This window comes from Aedes albopictus, chromosome 1 (assembly GCF_035046485.1).
Source record: "Aedes albopictus strain Foshan chromosome 1, AalbF5, whole genome shotgun sequence".
Lineage (NCBI taxonomy): Eukaryota > Metazoa > Arthropoda > Insecta > Diptera > Culicidae > Aedes > Aedes albopictus.
Window position 1 is genome coordinate 32,350,632 of NC_085136.1, and position 22,514 is coordinate 32,373,145.

General features: G+C 37.6%; 1 protein-coding gene across 3 annotated transcripts in view; it reads right to left on the reverse strand.

Moving 5' to 3' along the window:
- Nucleotides 1–2,945: 2,945 nt before the first annotated feature.
- LOC109422192 (signal transducer and transcription activator) overlaps nucleotides 2,946–22,514 on the reverse strand; it is a 388,739-nt gene continuing 369,170 nt past the window's right edge. The window contains exon 9 of one of the 3 annotated variants that reach the window (XM_062844331.1): nucleotides 2,946–6,873. In XM_062844331.1, the coding sequence (XP_062700315.1) occupies nucleotides 6,771–6,873 (103 nt within the window). In that variant the 3' untranslated portion in view covers nucleotides 2,946–6,770. Of the gene's footprint in view, nucleotides 6,877–6,900; nucleotides 7,116–22,514 lie in introns of those variants that run through there. The other 2 variants (XM_062844330.1, XM_062844333.1) reach the window with 2 other exon arrangements.

Consider the following 22,514-nt stretch of genomic DNA (forward strand, 5'->3'; position numbering starts at 1 on the left):
GGTACAAAGTAACACCAGTCGCTCCTAAAATAGTACCGCTTCCGAAGGTTGGCTGAAGCACGGTTAGAGCCGTTCATATGGACTTGAACAGCTTAACTACCGAATCCTTCAAGAACGTGATTTGGATTGAGAACGAGTTGTTCGAATCCCGGATAAAAACTAACCATAGGGTATTTGGTGAAAACCATTCCTGTACCATACAGTGTACCAGCTACAATATAGTGTATTGTAATGGAATGGTTCGCTAAAAGCTTTGCACATTGGTAGCTACTATACATTTACATCCGATCTTTATGTAACAATATATTATACTGTTTTTCTTACGTTTGAACCATTCACTATTCCGAAACAATCTTTTTCCGTGCATTTTAAATTATTTATTCAGTTTATGATTTTTTCCGTGCTTTGTTTTGTTGATGTTCGTGACATTTTTGTTGCAAAGGAAATGAAAGAGAAAAAAGTGAATAAGTTGAAACATCTATTTAAAGTCAATAAAATGTTTAAATAAAGTGGTAAACCAGGTGTCCTAAGGACTGCATATCCAAGAGATATGGTGGGCTAGGTATGTAGAGTGCGATGAGAGGAATACGAATGTAGGTCAACCCGGAAAGACGCAGTCCAGATTACCGTAAATCAGTGGATGAGTTCAACACTATTCTTTCTCTTCTTCTCTCATGTTAAATTGCCTTGTACAACAACCGAATTAAATGCGATTTATCTTTGACATTTTTAACATAAGGACTGGACACTGAAAAGACTTCTGATATAAGTTCGTCTTCGCTTTTTAACCTAACTTATAGTTGAATCGAACTTGACAGTTTTCTCATGAGTTGTTGTACATATTTCATAGTTCAGTCAAACTGGAGCCTCAATATTGCAATAACGGTTAAGTACGCTGTAATCATACTTATGTATCTCGTCACCCACTTCATGCAACTACATTAGTGGTCTAATAACACTTAGCGCGCTAGGCATAGTTCCATCATGCCGCTCAAAGTGTTGTCACAAATAATGCTTAGTTTGCAAAACCCAGTTATCTGGCTGGTGGAACATGGGAGCCTAAGCTTCAACTGTTAATGCAATCAGAGGCTACTCAGACTTACACGAGTTTAAGTTAGTTTGGCTAGAACTGCCATTATCGCAGGAACATGACGAGATAATATAACATTATATGGTTTATCTAATGTAAAACAATACAACATAACAAAAGAGAACCATTCCCAAAACCATGATTAAATTTATAACCTGTACTGAAATTACAATTAAAAACAATATATTTACGGTACATTTTATTGTTTGAAACCATACGTGTACCATACTATGTACGGTATATTAAAGCCCACGTATCAGTATTTCAAACAATTCATTTATAATAAAATGTATGGTTTTGTAAAAAAATATATATGGAGAAAAATATGTTTTATATTGTTACGATACTTAACAACCCGTATAGTATATTGTAAAAATCTTATTTACAATTCACCATACAGTTATCTATATTACATCTTATTGTTTTTGTATTTTTTATTTTTACAGTGGTGTTTATTGTAACAATATGGTTCTAAATAGTACTGTTACAATACCACATTTGGTTTTTCTACTGTATTTTTTATTCGGGATCCTACACTTGGTACGTTTCGGTCGTGCGGAAATTAGATGAAAACGGAAAGCATGGTGAACTCAAAATCCTTGATATTATCTCGTTAGTGACGGACGACCAGAAATCCTAAACTCCAAACCATTTCATGTTGCTCACATCGAACGACTTACGGAAATCGGAAAAATTTACCACGGATGAAGGCAAGGCATTGAGAATAAGCTGGAACCTGGTAAAGCATACTCTTGAGAACTTCTGTCGTCTGTAGACGATTATACGACGGATGAAATGGTTCCAGAATGTACATCCCATCAATATTGGAGATTTGGTATTAGTGGTGGACGAGAGTGTCCGGAATCGATGGTTACTAGGACGACTGATCGGTACGGTTCCGGGAAAAGATTTAGTGATGCGTCGAGCAGAAGTGAAGACCTCGGCAGTGATCCTGAAGAGGCCATGTACAAAGTTGGCTGTGCTGGACGTACAAGGATCTAGTGACGCCCAACCGGAAGCCAAGGCTACGCGTGAGGGAGCATGTTCTGTTGGTAACTTATACCCACTGTCAGTAATTCATGCGCCACAATACATCCACCAGGCGATCCGGGAGGCACCGTTAGTCTACAATGATGACAAAAATCATTTTGACTTGGTCATCATTTTCCGGTCCAGTTGCCATGATTCGTATGGGGGGAGCTATCATAATCGAATGCTGGCAGAAACCAAATTTAACGGTTGAAAGAGGCAAACACAAGAATGAATTCACTCCACCAAGAAAAGGCGGCATGAAGAGAGTGAGGTTGTGCAGCAAATAAATGATCGGAACAATATGCGGAGGTTTTATAATACTCTCAATAGTTTTCTATGAGCACTTCCACAGTTATTAATTGAAAGCTTCGTTTTGCAAATGACCATTTCGCATTCGTATCACCGACGAACCGACGTGACAGTGGTGATTCAAAAGTGTCCCCCCCCCCCAAATTTAACGGTCGACCACCTAAGCGAGCGATCGCTTCTGTCAAATCAGCGCAGACGCAAACCGTTTCCTATATGAACACACGGGGGTTCAGTGTTGAGCTATCAAATCATCGCGAGCCGTTATAGAGGTGGCGATAGTGTTTGGCTATTTTTCATCATGGCTTCGCGGACAACAAATTTGAATTTATTTGTTCTAGCTGTCACGTCGGTTCGTCGGTGTTCGTATGTCATGTTGCAGGCACGAGGAAGTCATAGAAAAGAAAAGAGAGTGTTAAAGTGATATATCAAGAATCCTAAAAGACATGAAAGCCTATAAGAATGTCATCACTGGCCAAACGAAATCAGCAGACGCAATGCCATACAGCAACAGCAGTTTGTTTCAAGTTTTTCTTCATTATGTAATAAGCACAATACATTTATTCTTACATTGTTTTCTTCTTGGTTTTCACATCGGTTCTGCAATGCTTAATTAAATTTATCCTTCCGTATTTTTTTGTTTTGTTTGTTTTCTTCTGCGGCTAACAACCTTCTCACCGTCCGTCGCGTGTCCATCGACCGCCGATCAACGCGAAAAAGGATCCTGTGTTGTTTGCGCGCCGTTTGCGTCGCAATGGTTTGCCGTGATTCAAAAAAAAAAAAACTCTGTTTTTTCAGTAATGTGTGTTTGTGAGTGGTTTTCTTCCAGGTGTATTTGGGGAGGATATTGGAGTGTACAGAGTTGCAGAAACACTCCTCCATTCAGGGTTTCAATGGGCTCTCGAAAGGCATTCTTGTGTGAGTGTGGTTGTGTGTTTGTGTGCTAGTGTTTGTTCGTTATTCTTTTTTGGGTGTTCGTGTATCTAAGTGGATATTTGGATGTGTTTGTGTAAGTTTACTATCATTGTGGCTTCCTTCTGAGGAAGTTTCTTTGGACGTATTATCTTTACAACTGTTCCGTTTCATCATCTAGGTTTGCACGTTTTACATGTGTAAGTATCATGCAGCCTTGCTTGGTTGCTCATAGCAAACTACGCTGTAAATATCGATTCTGTTCTCTGCTACTGTGAATTCTGTGTGTATGTGGGGATGCATCTGTTTCATTCATTATAGTTATCTTTTAATATTTCTCCGTGGGTATATGTGTAAACAGTTTGTGTGTGTAGAATAATGATAAAACTTGCATTTATCGTCTTGTGATCAGGTATACAAATTTCTTTTATAGGTTCTTTGCGTGCCGAGAGGCGCCAAACGTATACTTCTCACAATCGAAATAGAAACTTGATTTTTTCATTCCAGTTTATCGTTTAAATTGACACCTTTTTCATAGTTCTCTTTCGTCTATCTTCAATTGTATGTGTATATGTATAATATATAATTTAAGTCAAACGTTTTCTGTGGTCTAAGTACCAACATTTTCTTTTAATTCTTTGAAATGGTTTGTAATCATGAAGATCGGATGCTCTGCACTACAGAGCTTTTTCGTATATTTAACATTTGTTTTCTTTAAGCATTTCTAGATTATTTCCTCGCGCTGAAACCGATGAGTTTGCGTTTACAACAGTGCTTTTTATCCATATGTGTGTCTGGGGGTATGAAAAACGTCACGAGTAAATATCCTTCATCTGCTATGTTTCTTTTGACTCTACTACTGAACTATCAAGGTTTGATCTAATCAAAATAATCCTCCTGTGGTGTAAAAATCTTTTCTTCTCAAACCATTCTTGCGCACCGTTTCTTTGCTTTACTTTTTTTGGCCTAACTACTTGTCCCGAATCTGGTAAGAATATAAAAATTAGAACCATCTGTTTTTTTTTCGTCTCAACTGGTTGTTTTTTTTGCGTCCAGTAATGTAAATTGATAATGCACATTGATTCGAACGATGAATATAATCATTAAAATATATTTAAACTAAGATATCATCTTATACGTGCAGGAGAGAGGGGGATGAAAGAAGCAGTTACATATTAGCCTAAATGCTAGATGATCCTAGTAGTGTGGTGGTTTCTTCCCTCTCGCTTATGGCACTATTCTTGGAATAGTTGAAATTCGTGATTTTTTGTTTGTGTGCTACAAATAGAACATTTATCTCACTCGCCGTTGATAGAAATGTAATCGCAGAGAATGGCTTTCCTTCGGTATATAAATGTTTTATTTCAGCATACTCTTACTGTGAACGTACTTTAACGACAATACAATGCTTTAGCTATATAATAATTCTACGAAGAATACTTTTTAAAGACAATCGCTTAAATCTCAACGAGAAACATTTCTGCTACAGTAAGACACATACGGAATATAAGGTAGGACTTTGTTTTCCAATGCAGTTCGATTTTAAATCAGCTTCATAAGAAAACTTTGAATGGCTATTCATCTCAAATAAAGGTACACTTTTGCTCCAGTGCAGTCATTTGCAGTTCGTAGTGATAAGATGTGAACCGATATGCACTCTACACGCTAAGGTCAGTTTACCTTTTTTCCAAAAAGTGCACAATCGCAAATATGCGTAAATGATACTCAAATATAGGTAAATAAGACTCAAATATGGGTAATGTGTATCTAATTGTAACCCAAATATGGGTAAATATTATCCATAAATGCGAATGTGCACTTTTGCAAAATATGAGTTTTATTCACCCATATTTGCGTAAATTTTACGCAAATTTAAGTAAAATTTACCCATATTTTAGAAAAATAGGTAAACTGACCTTAGCGTGTAAAAGAAATCCAAGCCCATAGATGTACAGAACAGACAAAATGCCAGCCGAAAATAAAGTTTCAACTTTTCCAAAACAAAACAAAAAAAAAAAACTTTTTTATGAAATTTTACTTTGAATTGCACCATTTTTTCAGTAGCTGAAAAGTATTACACTGATAAAAAATTTGACAATTTCCAGCTGCCAAACGACGAGCTTTGGCTCCTAATATTGACATGTTTTGCTTGCTTGCAGATGTTTTGTTTTCAACTGCGCTGTTAATTTTACCCTACAATAACTTGTATTTAATTCGTTGTATGCTGTTTCGAGAATGATGGAACAAACAGTGTCCGTTAGATGTATTCTTTTAAATTCTTTTTAATAAATCCCCTGTCTGCAATTTTCCATTAGTAGATCGTATCCCCTAAAGCTCATCATCATATCCTGTCATTTTTTTTTTAGTTTTGTTTCCTATAAGAATCAAAACTACGAAACCGTTTGATTTCCTGTCGGCCACATTTGCCTTTCCACTTCGCTTCTCGGTTTTTATATTTTTGTTTATTTTTATTCATATGTGTCACCTTATTATCTACTGTCTTACAAGCTAAAGGTGCTTAATTCTCTTGCAGACTAATTTTTCTATCTTAAGGTTTGGAAACTTTTCCGTAAAATAACACCTTCCATTTTTCTTCTTTGTTCGGTTGACTTATACACTTCTCTATCACAAAAAGAAGAACAATCACAACACTAATTTTCCATTTGTTATTCTCTTTAACCACAGGGTAGTGAAAAGGGTTTTCTCAGTTGGATTTTCCATTATATTCATCTCTCAGGTTATTAAAAGCTTATGTTTCGTCCAATAAATGTTTTCACATTCCACTTTGCTTCCTATTCTCAGGATGTGTTCTCTGACTGCGTTAACATATACTTAAATCAACTTCAATACATACACGAGAAATGCAAATTTTGATTATCGCTTCTAAAAAAACTAAACTAAACCGTTCGTCATTTCGTCCTACAACTTAAACGATATAATTTGTTGGGCTCTACTACCACAGGATAAGGCAATTCTTGGTAATTGAAACAATAGCATGCAACTTATCTTCGTAAATTGACTTGAATCATTCTCATTCTCAAACTTAATATTACATTCCTGGAGGGTAGCGGGACAGAGACATAAAATCTATACACATATATGAATAGTAAGTAGAAGTATAAAAATATAAAAAAGATAATCAACTTCATGATACAGAGAAACACACTTGCACTCACGACAGAAAAACAGAAAATCGTTCAAGTAAAAACTTAAAATCTAGCAACTTTCATCACTCTTAAGACACTAAAATTTGGGGGGATTTTGATTATCGTTATCGCACATTGTTTTCTTTTTGTCGGACCACACAACTCCATCCGATGCCGCATTTGTGTGTATGTGTTTGAGTCCAATGTGTTTTTGTGTGGGTGAAGTGCTTGTGTTTGTGCGCGTGGTGCACCAACAGCCAACTTCTCTCGTCTCACGCCACGCTCTAGGTGTACGACGACGCAAACATGTCGATGTTTTCCAGCTCCAGGTCGGCCAACGGTTGGTACGGCAGGTGATTGACGACCTGGTCGTTCTCCAGATTGTAACTGCTGTTTGTACGAGTGTGTGTGTGTGCGTGTCGGGTGGTGTTTCGAACACACAATAAACAGGGGCGGAAAACATGAAAGAGAAACAATACCGTTGTGAAACGAAAAAAAAAACAATATAACATGCTCTGGAACAAAAAGGTTTGCGGTTTTGAGAAGAGATGCGGAAAAAAGGTCGCCACCAGCAGAGACAACCGATGCTTTACAACAGCAAAAACTATGTCCAGAATAGAGTTTCGTAACTTTTCGGATAAAATGAGGATTGCATGCAAAATTAAGGTAGAACAAAAAGAGAAAATTAGACTAAATTTAATGGTTAGTGTGAGTGCTGCGGCGTTCAGGTGCATTTACAAATATTACAACGGTGAAGCTGCTACAGAACTATTTCAAAGGGCTACAACAAACGGAGAATATACAGAAAATAACGTATTGTACAATAAGAATTCTAAAGGTGCATAATAAAAAAAGTAGATACACTACATTGTATGTTTACATTACAATACATTTTATTGTAGATAACCTACAGAAGACAATACAAAAACAATATAACGTATGGCTATGCACCATACAATGTATCGTAAATAAACATTTTACAATAGAATGTTCAGGTTGTTAAGTATCGTAACATCGAATTTCCCGAATACGATGTAGCGATGGGCCCATATAGCCGAGGCGGTAAACGCACGGGTATTCAGCATGACCATGCTGAGGGTGACGGGTTCGATTCCCGGTCGGTCCAGGATCTTTTCGTAAAGGAAATTTCCTTGACTTCCTTGGGCATAGAGTATCTTCGTGCCTGCCACACGATATACGCATGCAAAATGGTCATTGGCAGAGGAAGCTCTCAGTTAATAACTGTGGAAGTGCTCAAAGAACACTAAGCTGAGAAGCAGGCTTTGTCCCAATGAGGACGTTACGCCAAGAAGAGAGAGAGAGAGATGTAGCCAGATCAAATTTATGCACATCCTTCAGGGCCCAAGGGAAACCAGAAAAGGAAGACATCAGAGATGTGTTGGATAGACTTCATCTTCAGTACATGAAACTTGTGTACGGTAGAGACTGTTTATATCAGAGACCCGCAAAGAGTGAAACCAAATCTATCTATCGAACTGTCAAATCGGCTACCTATCGAGCGCGCCAGCAAAAGTTTGAAAACAAAGCCTGACGAAGAAGAAAACCAACAGTCAAAAGAAGTCGTCTTTGCGTGACTCTTACATAAGCAGACTTTAGTGTACGGTTCGTACGGTGTACGAAGATGAAATCTTCGTCTTGTTGCTCCGCTTGTCTACCTTGTGTTCCCTCGAAATCCGTTTGTTTGTATCGTTACAGGTTGTCATTCTGTCCTTATTACACTGCTGAAAGTAACCAGAAACCCCCTTTCTACTATCCCTTCATTAATCATTTTTGTTCCCTCTAACCCTTGCTCTAACCTAGGCTAAACAGCGATTTTTACAGTTTCCCAAAACTAACATTTCTCGACGACAAACTGTTTTTTTGCTTAGATTTCGCTGCTCAAACCAAAAGAGTATCACTTTTTTATTTTTGGCACATTTTAAACTAAAAGACCACACAGTACGACGTCTGTGCATTGTATCTGTGTTAATCAAATGATTCGCCCGATGATCATCATTGACGTGTGACGTCATCGTAAACAAGTTCATCCAAAGTCTTTTTCTTTTCTTCTCCAAATGAACTTGCCCATGATGGCGTCACCTGTCAACTAACAGTAGGACGTGAAGCGGCGGTAACTGTACACTCAGAAACATTCCAAATCAAAGAAAGTTTAAATTATAATCTTTTCCGACATTTCATACATTTACACTTAGCTCAGTATTGTAAGTATACTATTGAAGCTTAGAAAGTTATACTGTTTCCAAATAAAACAAACATAATCTTTGTTAATTAGCTTCAGCCATTCTCGTCGTTAGCTCCACACCTTGCGCCACGTTCTTTGCTAAATTTTATATCAAACGCAAAAGTGATTTAGAATTGTGTGCGGACCTGTTTTCATCGTTTCCAGTCCGGTTTCCAGCAGCGAATCAACATTTCAAGAAGCATTTCTTTTCATCCAGATTTCCGTCGGACTCCGTCAGTCGATGGTTCGCCGAGCGAAACAACGTATGTATTGATTTTCAATGTAAATTGGTCCAGAACTAGACATCAGATCATGTTTACAACGATTTGCAATCTTGCAGGGACCACAGTTTACCATCGCTGGAAATCACACTGTTTCCCCGGACAATGAGATGAATCCGACCCGGTGGAAGTTTGGCAAGAGGCTCATACACATTACCAGGACCAGAAAATCAGTGGAAGTGAATGCAGATGTCTGTCGTTCCTGCAGAAGTTACTTTTTTAGCCACTTCTGCCATACATGTGATTGTTGAACATGTTTTTATTGAAAACGATATGAAATACAAATGTTTCGATTTTCTTTTATTTTTCTTTTTGTTTTTCAAAACAAAAAAATCAAAATCCTTCAAATCTAAACATTTTTTACGATAAATCCAGGTTATACAACCCTCAATAAATCCCATTTATACTAGATAACCAATATTTCAAAGTTATACTAGGCCGGTATAGCTTGCACATAAACGGAGCTTGGGGTCAACCAGGCAAGATGTGAAACGGTAACTGCGGATCGTGTTCACTGCTCGCATCTTGCATCCGGCAAGATCCGGTGAACATCCAGTGGGCTTTCGGTCGCTGGATGTTCATGAATGTGTCATTTTATGTAAACAGTGCCCGCATTTGCAGAAGAAAAGAATCAACTCGGGGAAAAAAGAAGACCGTGGATAAGTCCATGATCATCATGAACTTGTCCACGATGACGTCACCCGCCAACTGACAGCATGCTGTGAAACGGTAACTGCGAGTGGGTTGTGTTTACTAAAATCACTGCTCACATCTTGCATCCGGCGAGATTCGGTGAACATCCAGTGAACTTTCAGTTGCTCGATGTTCATGAATGTCATTTTTTTGTAAACAGTGCCCGCAGTTACGCAAGAAAAGAAGAAATAATCCAGTGGAAAAAGAAGACCGTGGATAAGTCGACCTGCAGTTACCGTTTCACAGCATGCTGTCAGTTGTCGTGTAATGTCATCGTGGACAAGTTTATCCAGCAATGAACTTATCCACGATGACGTCACACGCCAATAGAGTTTTGCATCGAAATTTAACCTCAATTTTCTCCCCGAGAGAGAAAAGAACGGCATCGAATGGGAATCAAAACAAACCACCGGAAAATGTCAAAATTTGTGTGGGAAAGAAAAGGAAGGGACGAACGAGAATGAACCAAACGTTCATTCGTGACGTCATCTTGCAGTATCCTATTGACAGCATGCTGTAAAACGGTAACTGCGGGCCGTTCACTTCTGATTGGAAGCGACCCCGCTCTAGTGTCAAAATTCTCGGACCGCGATGAATTTTGTTCATCGGTGCACTCGTCTATGGACTTATCCACGGTCTTCTTTTTCCTCGGGATTGCTTCTTCTTTTCTTCTTTAACTGCGGGCACTGTTTACAAAAAATGACATATTCATGAACATGCAGCGCCTGAAAGTTCACTGCATGTTCACCGGATGTGGCCGGATGCAAGATGTGAGCAGCGATTTTAGTAAACACGGCCCGCAGTTACCGTTTCACAGCATGCTGTCAGTTGGCGTGTGACGTCATCGTGGACAAGTTCATTTGCAGAAGGAAGAAAAAATCAACTCGAGTAAAAAAGAAAACCGTGGATAAGTCCCCATATTGTACACCAAAGTGTACAGAAAGGCTTTATGTTTACTCAAAAAACGAATTGTTGATAGTAGGCTCGGAGAGTCGAGTCACATATACCAATCAACTCAGTTCGACGAATTGAGATGATGTCTGTATGTGAGTATGTATGTGTGTATGTATTTATGTCTGTGCGCAAAAAAAGTTCACTCACTTTTAAGCAGGGTGGCCACACAAAATCAAAATTGAAATTCCCGCATTTTTCCCGACTTTTCCCCGCATTGATTTGTAAATTTCCCGACTTCTTTATATATCTGTGGAGCATGTAAAACATCCAAGAATCCAAGCTTTTAAGTGGATCTGTAAAACTTACTAAAATATTTACAATGTCATTGTGATGCTGTGACAGATTTACAATATTTTGAAGACGGTAACATCGAAAGAAATTTACATGTAACATATGCTTGAAATTTGCTTCTAATTCTGGATGTTTTGTAACGTAAACCTATACTTGAAAATGTTTGTGCCGGAATTACCAAAAAAAATTTGTAAACTCTGTAATAAATCCTTGATTAAGTTCCAATAAAAAATATAGTTGGCTAGCTGAAATACTCTTTGATGAATTCTTGAAAGGAGTTTTCTACGCTATCCCAGGAATTGTGGAGGTATGAAAGATGGCATTATTGACGTAACTATGTTTTGATTCCTATAGCCAGAATTATGGGAGTGTTTTCTGGTGAAATTCTTCGATGAATTTGCTAACAAATTTCCTGAAAGAAGTTTATTGCAAAAATTCTGAATAAATGCCTGTGATATTTTCTCACATACTCTGCTGGTGGCAAATCAGGAAAGCAATTCAATAATTGAGTAAACAAAAAATTATTAAGAAAATTAAATTCCGTTATATTAACAGGTTCATATACAAACCGCCAGATTCAAAATTATCCGAAATCCATTAGATTACACATAGTTTTATATTTCGCATATGTATATATAGGGTTTTTACAAGGACTCGCTGGTGATTCATGTAAAAACTCTTGAAAGAAACTGGCTTCTGAAGATAGGGGTAGGCGGGGCAATATGGACACCCGGGGCAGAATGGACACCCTCAATATTTTGAAATATGCGAACTTTTTTGAACTTTTGATGAATAGAGAATATAGTCCATTTGTCTAAAACGTAGTTTCAGGAAAGAAACATTCGAAATTATAATTATGCTTGATTTTACACGAAAAAGTTGCGTCCTCCGTTTTTTGTGCATGGAAATTATAATTTTCACACCATCTAAAATTAGATTTAGTGATTAATTTATTGCAGGTCGATTAAAACCTGATATGTCTAGAACACATGCAAGTAGTTTTGCTGTATCTACATGCTTAACGTGTTTATATTTTCTTCTTTATTATATCAAAAATCAAATTTGGAAATATCTTCTGCTGCCGGGGCAAAATGGACGCTCACCTTTTTGAAAGAGGCGGGAAGGGAAAAATATAACCTAAATCACAAACCAACCAAATTCTTTGATTTCAGTTTATTCGGTTAAATGTTCACTATAGTAGACATAGGGTGAAACATATTGGTCAAAAAACGACAGCAGTGGAAAATAGTTGTTCTAGGCACAGCTGTACATGCCGACAAAAACGAAGCTTTATCCAAAATAGCCTGAATTTAATTTAACTGAACCAAAATGAACTACTTCATCGTATTATTCATCCATAATAGTTGTTTTGTAATGAAATGACTTTATAGGTGTAAATAATGTACGAAATTCGTAAATGTCTCATGGTGTCCATTCTGCCCCGTATGCTTGAAGACGGTCATGAAAAACTAACATTTTTCAAAACATTTTTTGAAGTGGATAAATGTTTTTTCTTCGTGAGCATTCTTATGCAATAGATGCTAAATAGACTTTAAAAGGATACATATATCAAAAAACTAAACTTTTTTGACATCTTGCCAGGTAAACTTGGCAAAAACCTTAGGGTGTCCATATTGCCCCGCCTACCCCTACATTTAGATAAAAAAGCAGAACTAAGACAAATTCCTGTGAAAAATTCCTGTTTAGTGGGAATTGGAAGTTTTCAAAAAAGAAAAATAAGATATTAGTTTTGCTATTAGAGCACTAGCGATGAATTCCTTATCGGAATTTTTCTCAAGTTTTGAAAATACCTGGGGATCGCCATAAAAATGTTTTCTTTCCATAGACAATTTTTAGCTGAATTTTTAGAGAAATTCTCAAAACCTGAAAAACAAAACTTTGACATTTCTAACGAAAATTGTAAATTTTTTTTCAAGATATTTCAAGAAAAATTCGATATTCTTAGCTAAATTGCTAATCCTCTTTATTACGAACTCACTTGGAAACTCGTGAATATTTTTTTATGGAAACTGTTGCGTAGAGTATACACCTTTTTTTTAAAGTAATTTGTCCAATTTTAGTCGAATTCATCTACGATAGGAAAATGAATCTAGGATTTAAAACGAGATCTAGTACCGGTTTTGAGTAGCATTCAGACCATTGGATTGACCCAGGGTAACGCATAAAAAAATCAGATGTACCTACATGGGTTTAAAATAAATAAGCTTTCAGGACAATGTTTCGTCAGCAAACCCTGAAGAACTCCAAGAAGCACATAACGCAATTCTTCAGATTTGCATTAGGAATTATTGTTACAAAATCCTTCTACAATGTCCATATGTCTATCCTAAGGAATTCATGCAAGAAGCTTTTCATGTTTTTCATTGGTAACATCAAGAATTCCTTCAGTAGGCAGGCCATACATTAAAAGATTTCATAAAAAAATCTAGAGAATCATGTCTGGTTATCAACTTGCAATTTTGCTTCCGTTTCAATGTCATGAATTCTAGGTATTTATTTATAAATTATTCCACTAATTCTACAAATCGTTACGCAGAAAACACTTTGATAGTTCCTCCCAGTATTTCGTCATAAATTCATAATTCCATGTATATAAAATCCACCAGGAATTCTACCGCGACGACTGAATTTTCAATGTTTTTAGTAATTAAAAAAAAAATAAAATAAATGCCACTATACGAAATTGTTGTGATGCCTTTGGTGATTGCATGCAGGGATCTTTTTTATCAACTCATTCTGAAATTTCTAGAAATACTGTTAAATACTCCTGCAAAGTAATAATTTCAGGAAGTCCTTCACTAGCAAATTAAGAAATAATTTTAAAGTTTCAATGAAAACATAAATTGAAATTTGTCCCTAAGCTCATGGGCCCATATAGCCGAGGCGGTAAACGCACGGGTATTCAGCATGACAATGCTGAGGGTGACGGGTTCGATTCCCGGTCGGTCCAGGATCTTTTCGTAAAAGGAAATTTCCTTGACTTCCTTGGGCATAGAGTATCTTCGTGCCTGCCACACGATATACACATGCAAAAATGGTCATTGGCAGAGGAAGCTCTCAGTTAAAAACTGTGGAAGTGCTCATTGAACACTAAGCTGAGAAGCAGGCTTTGTCCCAGTGAGGACGTTACGCCAAGAAGAGGAGAGAGAGGAGGAGTCCCTAAGCTCAGCCAGATATTTCGGCAAAAAATCTAACAATTACAAGGATCTACTACAGAAAAAATCTGGATAGAATCTCTAAAATTATGTAAATAATTTCTCCATGGTCTCAATCAGAAAATCAGTTCGTCAACATACAAAATCCCATCGACAAGAATTCTCTGATTACCACCAGAATTCAAGGGGTTTGTTTGAGCCAAAATAAATTTGCTTAATTAATCCTGATAGTAGACGGTCGAAACTCTGCAAACTACGTGATTCCTCGATTATACTCACTGTTTTCTCGACAAATAGCTTTGTGAAATATTCTGTAGAAAATCATTGAAAGAATTTTATACTCTTAGTTTAAATAATAGTTTTTTCGTGCATGATTTTCATGATTTCTGGTTAACGTCATTATTGTGTTAAGCTATGATTAATCATGTATCGGTAGGTCTGCTTCAGAGGCACGTTCTCCTCCATTTAGGTAGTTTGTACCAAGTAACAGGCTAAAAATTTTCTAAGAAAATGTTGGAGAAGTATTATTCTGTTATTAAGTTTTCTCAACGAATGTGTATTATTTTTTGTGATACTTTTTTCACGTTTCGTAGATTAGGTTTTTTTTTATTTTTTTAAAAATTGTGATTTAAAATATGTTTTGCCTAAATTTAAGGTCTAATCGTTGATTCAAGCATCCGGACAATCATAACATGTCACCCGGATAATATCTATCAAACAAGAAATCACTCGTAATTCTGATTCCAATGATCATCTGCATCATTTGGTTTTTGAAATTCCTGCGTGAAACTTCTGTAATTGTGTAAGAATCTGGATTCAAAGTAAGTTAAATGCTAAATCTAGGTTTGAGTTTACATTCTGGAGGCGCTAAACATCATATTGAAAATTTCCGATCATAAACAAAATTCCCGACTTTTTCCCGCATATTTCCCGATGGATTTCAATTCCCGACTTTTTCCCGCATTTCCCGAATTTCCCGAGTCTGTGGCCACCCTGTTTTAAGGCACTTCCCATTGGCCATTGGATTTTACGGATAATAGCTCGAATCGAACCGGAATTTTACCGCATTGTTCGCTATTGAAAATGGTGCGGATCGGTGAAACTGTTCCGGATTTATGGCCATTTTAGTGTTCCGAACCAGCACCGGTGAACGGGTCATATGTAAAACTGAACCAAATTCTATCATGCGACACATCAAATTGCGCCGAAATCATCAATGGAAACCACAAAATTACTATGTCGGCCAATAATTCAAAATAGCTACCTAAAATCCAAGATGGCGGCCCACAACTAGAACAAGCGGCTGTTTTGTGGAGTTCAAGGCTCTAAAACTATACAATACTAGCTGTCCCGGCAAACTTTGTCTTGCCAAGCTGTGGTGGTTTGACAACTGTTGGGTTCATTGAAGCACGGCACTCTAGATCGGTTTTATTGCGCGATCCTGTTGATTTTCTTCCCAGTTCTTAAAAAAATCAGGTTTTTATCAATTTTCTTACTTTTTTAGATGATTTTCACAACTTTTACTACTTATAAACACAGCTGCCATGAATACGAATCGAACCATGCAAGGGTCATTCTGATCAGTTCATCCACTCGTGAGTTTTGTTGCCTCAAAGGGACTTCAAACTCATTTTTATAGATATAGATGGGTATAATTGGTATGGGGAAGATGTCCATGGTCTAAAAATGGGAACCATTATATTCAATATGGCGCCCCAAAATCCAAGATGGCGGCTCAAAATTCAAGATGGCGGATGTTTTGAGGTGTTTTAGGCTCTTAAGATATGCAATACTTGGCATGGTCAAGAGTCCAGAAATGGTAATCAGAATATTCAAGACGGCGGTTCAAAACTAAGTTCAGGGTTCAAAAACCATGCAATGTGGGTATATTTGGTAAGGAAAAAAATGTGCGGAGTTCAACATGTCTAAGTTGACGGCAAAAAATAATCAACATGGCGACTGTAGGTAGTTAAGAATTTCAGCCTCTGAAACCATGCATTTGAGTATATTTGGTATAAAGAAAATATACAGAGTTCAGAAATGGCGACCAGAATTTCCAAGATGACGACCCGAAATCCAAGATGGCGGCCCAAAATGCAAGATTTCGGTTGTAATAAGAAGTTTTAACCTCTAAAACCATACAATTTTGGTATACTTGGTAAGAGGAAGATGTCTGAAGTTCACGGACAGAAATGTTCTCTGATTGATATAACCTTCCCCATAGTTCTCTCAAGCATCGAAGACATGCTAGACATAATCGCTTCAATTGGTTGTTTCACAATGATTTGATGTCTACATCAAGCATATGTTTCATTAAAATGGACATCACTGAATACCAACCATCAAATGCTTAAATCAAGCATAATATGTCATTACTTGAACCCGTGTTGAGCGAGCCTCCTGACTGCTGTCTACTCAGGCATTAGTCATTATGGCGGCGGTAGAAAAGTGACGAAAAGTGACGGCGATATTGTCGTCTTGTCCTCATTTAATTGAAAATCCAGTTGCTTGTCATTGTTTGAATTGTTTTTTCCTAGTAGATTCAAAAGTGTACTTTTCCTCTGTGCGGAATTCACCACTTCAGGTAAGTGTGCCACCGGTAATGGGCATAAATTTGAAAACACATGATGTATTTTTTTTAATATTCTCCAGGTGCAGACCACCGATCGAAAGATGGCCACAAATACATGCTGCGAGTGGAAGCTGCTGGCGCTGGGAGCCCAGCTCAAGAGTGTGACGAAAGAGGGCAAGTTGACGATGATCTGGTGGAGGACATGATCGGCTCCGATCTGGACAAACCGGTATGCAGACATGGATTCTTCGTGGGCGGAAATCGAAAAACTGGACGTCCTGTTGGACGTAGGCCGGACTGGATGCCCCGCTGGAGTTCAGATGCGACGACAGTTGCCGTACGATATCACGAAGAGTTCACTTTACCGAAGGCAGGACCAAAGGTCCCTATGACGGACGACGTGACCGGGGTGCTCTTGATGGACCGAAGTGACGATATTATCTAAATATTATTTAGGAAAATAAACCATTTTTTGTTTTGCTACTTGACCGTTCTTGTAATGGTGGTATTCAGTGCAACATGTTACAGTTTGAACATATTGCACTCAAATACGACCATTATAGAAATGTTTATTTTAAATTGAAAAGCTTTTGATGGTTCTAGGAATGCAACATAACCTCATTCGAACGATTTTTTGTATATGCTCAAAGCAATCATCCGATATGATTAATTTGGCCCTCAAGTGAAGGGTTAAGTTAAACATGAACATGCTTGAATCTATCATGATAATAAATGACCTGTCAAATCATCAACAATAAATATTGTTGAAGCATGCATAATATGATTGAGTCAAGCATATGTCTTGTTCCATTCAGTTCAACAATTCTAATCATTTTAAGCATCTGGTATGCTTCGATCTATGGTATTATGCGTAGTACAATCTCAAAAAGGGCTTATATAAAAGTCAGTGCACAAATATGCTTGTTCGCGACCGTAATATGATTGATATGACTTTATTTTTTTCTCCGTGTTCAGAAATGAAAAAAATGGTGCAGTATGTCGGCCAACAATTTGAGATGGAAGCTGATTTAAGGAATTTCAGGGTCTAAAACCATGCGACATTGGTATATTTGGCATGGTGACCAAATTATCATAATTCATATGGACAAATTTTATGTGCCTGTGGGTTATCAAATATGTTTGCTGTACAAGAGTGAAACAATCTACTCTTAAGCAAACTATAGCTTAAGAAACAGTTATTCAGCTAGTTCTGTTACTTGGGAATGTTAAAGAATATCAACGCAAAAAGAAGCCAGTTCACCGACATTATTGCAACAGAATTTTTGTGAAATGGAAGAAAGTGCGACATTCAATAACATGGCACTTGAGTTTGTTTGAGATAGTTTCTCGAAGACACGAGAAAGGCACCATCATTGCTAAGTGGATTTGGTTCATCAAAGGGCGCTTTCCTATGTCTCGTTACACTAGCAAATACTCGAGGGATCCCCTTTCAGCCCATTTTCGCAGGAATCCTGGGAGAATTATCTGAAAAAAAAAAGAATCTTGGGAAAAACCCGCTGAAGAAATTCCGGGAAGAATGCTGCGCTGGGCAGAATCTTGGAGGAACCTCCGACGGAATCCCGGGTGAAATTCCTGTTGAAATCTTGGGGCGAATCACTAAAGGAATCCCAGGAAGAACACCTGAAGAATCCTAAAGAAAATCCTGAAAGAATTTCAGGACGAAACCATTAAAGAATTTTGGAGAAATACCTGAAAACAAATTCTTGAAGGAATCTTTGGAGCAATCAATAAAGAAATCTCGTTAAAAACTCCGGAACGTTTCAGAAGGAATCTATTAGGAAGAATCCCGAGAATATTCGGGAAGGAATCTATGAAAAACTCTATGGAAGAATCCGTCAACTAATCCTGCAAGAAATCCTGGGATAAATCTCTGAAAGAAACCTGGAAGCATTCCTGAAAGAATCCTGGGAGAAATCTTTAAAGGTATCCCCGAATATCGAAGTGAATCAAAGGAGAAATCTCGGGAGGAGTACCGCGGAAAATACTGCAAGAAATCTCTGATAGAATCTAGAGAGCAATACGTAAAGAAATCCTGGAACGAATCAAAGAAGCAATGGATCTCTAAAATGACTCAAAGCACTTCGAAAGAAATTCCGGGAGGTATCGCTGAAGGAATTTCTGTAGGCATACCGCGTAAAAAACTCGAAAGGAATCTAGGGAAAAATCGCTGAAGAAATCTCGGGAAGAATCTTGCAAGGAATCCCAGATAGAATCCTGGGAGAATTCCCTAGAGGAATTCCAGAAAAATCAACGAATGAATATCCGAAGGAATCCCGGGAGGGATTGCTGAAGGAATTCCGGAAAAACTTTCTAAAGAAAACCCAGAAATAAAGAAAGGTATCCTAAAAGAAAGCCTGGAGGATCCCTGAAAGGATCCCGGAAAAAAATCACAAAAACAATCTTTGGAGACCCTGGAGAGAATTAGTACAAGAATTCCGGAAAAAAATCCCTGCACGAATCCCTAAAGAGATCCCCGAAAAGGAACCCTGGGAGAAATCCCGGAAAGAATGCCTGAAACTGTGAAGGAATCCTGAAAAGAATCCCCGAAAGAATCCTGGAGGCATTTCCGAAGGAATCCTTAAAAGAATCCAGAGAGAAATCCAAAAAGGAAGGAAAGGACCAAAATAAATAGTTTTGATTTTATCACGGTTTATAGAAACTATGCAAGACTGATTTTGAAGAACAATGTTACTTGGATGACAGAACCCAGGGGAAATCGTGGAAGAATTCCGGGAAAAATCCAGAAGCAATCTCCGATGAAATCCCGAAAGAAATCTCTGGAGTAATCCCGAGAAAAATTCAGAAAGGAATCAAAGAAAAATGCCGGGAGAAACTTGTGTAGGAATCCCGGGAGAAGCTCCTAAAGAAATCTCTGAAGGAATCAATTAAGGTATCTCGGAAAGAATCCCGGGAAGAATCTATAAAATAATCCCGGGAGGAATCCCTGTAAAATCCGGGAAGGCATCCTGAGCGAAATCTTTAGAGGAATCCCGGGAGGAGTCAATGAAGGAATACTAGAAAGAATCCTGGAGGAATTCCCAAACGAAACCTGTTAGATAGCTATAAAGGAATCCTGAAAAGAATGAACGAAAAAGTATCTCAGAGAATCCCAGAAACAACCACTAAAGGAATCTGGGAAGAAATGCCAGTAAGAATCCAGAGAGAAAGTCCTGAAGGAATCTTGGAAGATCCCTGAGCGAAATCCCGGGAAAAACTCCCGGAGGAATACCAGGATCAATCCTAGAAGGAGTCCCCAGAAGGAATAATCTCGGACTCCTTGTTGAAATCTCTAATAGAATCCCAGGAAAAATCTCTAAAATCAACCTCCCAACAAACATTTTTGCTGTATAAGAGTGGAACAAACCCTTCTTAAGCAAACTTTAGCTTAAGAAACTACTATTCAGCTAGTTCTGTTACTTGGGCTGATATGATCTCCAGATAGAATCCCGGGAGCAACCAATGAATCCCAGGAGAAAAAATCGCTGATGGAATCGTAGGAAGAATCAAAGAAGAAATTCCGGGAGAAATCCAAGAAAAAAATCCCGGAAGGATCCCTTGAAATAATATCGGAATTCCTGTGGAAAACAATAGAAAGATCACAGGAAAAATCTTCACAGGAATTCAGAGATAAATACCATGAAAGAATCTCGGGAGGAATCAATGAAGAAACTTCCGGAGAAATCCCGTAAGGAGTCCCGAGAGAAATTGCTAAAAGAACCCTGGGAACAATCAATAAAGAAATGCCGATAGGAATCCCTAAGAGCATAATGAGAGGAATCATGATTGAAATACTGAAAGAATAATTTCTGGTGGCAGTAATTCCACCCGGGCAATTCCCAGGGCTGGTCCCGGGTCCCCACAAAAGTCTTAATTTTGGTTACATTAAACTTGATGATTCACCTAGAATTCAATTACCTCTGCTCAACGCTCTCTAAGTTATTTTTGAACGGTTATTTTTCACGGCCTATTCTATAATTCCTTTTTACTGGAATTTCTCAAAATTAGTAATACATTTGAATTTTTTTTAAAATACCTGCAAAAATCAAGCATTTTACGAGAATCCTTTCAAGAAACGTTTTATTTTACATTTAGAATGTTGAATTTCAGATTCAGAGTTTTAAGAAGGTTAACCAAATCAGCCATTTGCATTCAAGAATTTATGTTGGAGATTTCTTAAGAAATTAGCTTTGATGTTTCACGGATTTCCTGCAAAAGAACTTCCACAGCTCATTGTTAAAATTTGTTCAAATTGTGCGTTTTTTCTACTTTAAAAACTATGTTTCAAGAAATTTGTAAAGTATCATTGTGTAATTGTTGAAACCACCATACAATGGATTATAAAACAACGATACTAGGAATCGTATTGATGATATGGGTAATCATTTTCGGGATATTTACGATAGGTCAAATGGGTTGTTAAGTATCGTTACCATTTTAAATGTCTTCTTTGTCGAACACATTTCGGAAACTTATTGGTCTTTATGCATATAATTATTAATCTTTATGTATATCATAAACTTTATGATACAGTATATCGTTAAACTAAAGCGACAATATATCATCGACTCTGCATCATAAAGCAAATCGTTATGATTATATGATATATAATAAAAAAACTGTAAAAATCTATTCGGGATCATATGTCGTTGTATTGTTGATTTATTATCCAGTTAATTCCAAAATAAATAATCACAAAATGAACCCGTAAAATTTCAGTGTAAGACTATTGTATTTGATGGTATGGAACTGTGTTATAAAGCATAAATATTTATTCCTAGGAATAACATTTACAAGTCATCACATTGCAAATTCAACCAGAAAAATGAAACTGCAGGGGAGTTTTCAAACGAGCATGATTTGCGAAAATCGATTAAAATTGTTCACATCCTTGGAAATCGGGCCGGAAACCATTCCATTTAAGTGATGCAAAACGTTTTTCCACTTTAAACTGAAAATTACGCCGTCGTTACGACTGCAGGGGCTTCCAAAGGTATAGTACGGCAAACCGGGGCAGTTGTCAATTCAATTCAATTGATCGCAATAACAAGCTCAATCAATCGCGTGTTCACCAAAACGTGCGTGTGCACATAATTCCGTGAAAACATTTACATTATTCAGTGTGTGCAGTAAACGGGCAATCAAACAATAACAACTACACAAACGGTAACAAATCAAAACATTCTCCCCAAGTAATGAACCTAACCTAATATGCATAAACGAGAACTAGAAGAGAAAAAAAAATGGAAACGGAAAATCATAGGAAGCCATGCAACAAACACACGAACCCGCGCCCGTTCGCTTCCATCGCAGTATGCCTATTGGAACATCAAACAGATGGCGCTGCTGAAGCCTAACTTGTGGCGCAAAAGGTGATTTCCGGCGAAACGACAACAATCGGTTTGCATTAAATAAGGGGTGATACTCACATCGTAAGTACTGTGTAAAAAGATAGGACAAGAAACGGTCAAGAAACGATTTTCTGTCGAAATTTCTTGAGCCGTACTCAGCTGAAACAGAATAATCGATGAACTTGATGATCAATGATGATGGTTGATGATTGTATCGATCAAACCAAATGTCACTTTTTCCTGCCGGAAAAATAGCCTGACCTATTATTCCCAAAGTAAAAGTGACATTTCAGTTGCAGATATTTATTTTTGTTGTGTTTTTGAAGTGAGTGAAAAAAGATGAATCCGGCCGGATCGGAAATATCCCGTCTCCTGGGATTCGGCTGGGACAGTCAGCCAAAGAAAACATTACGGAGGAACCTGGAGGAACTATCGGCCGGACTGGTGAGC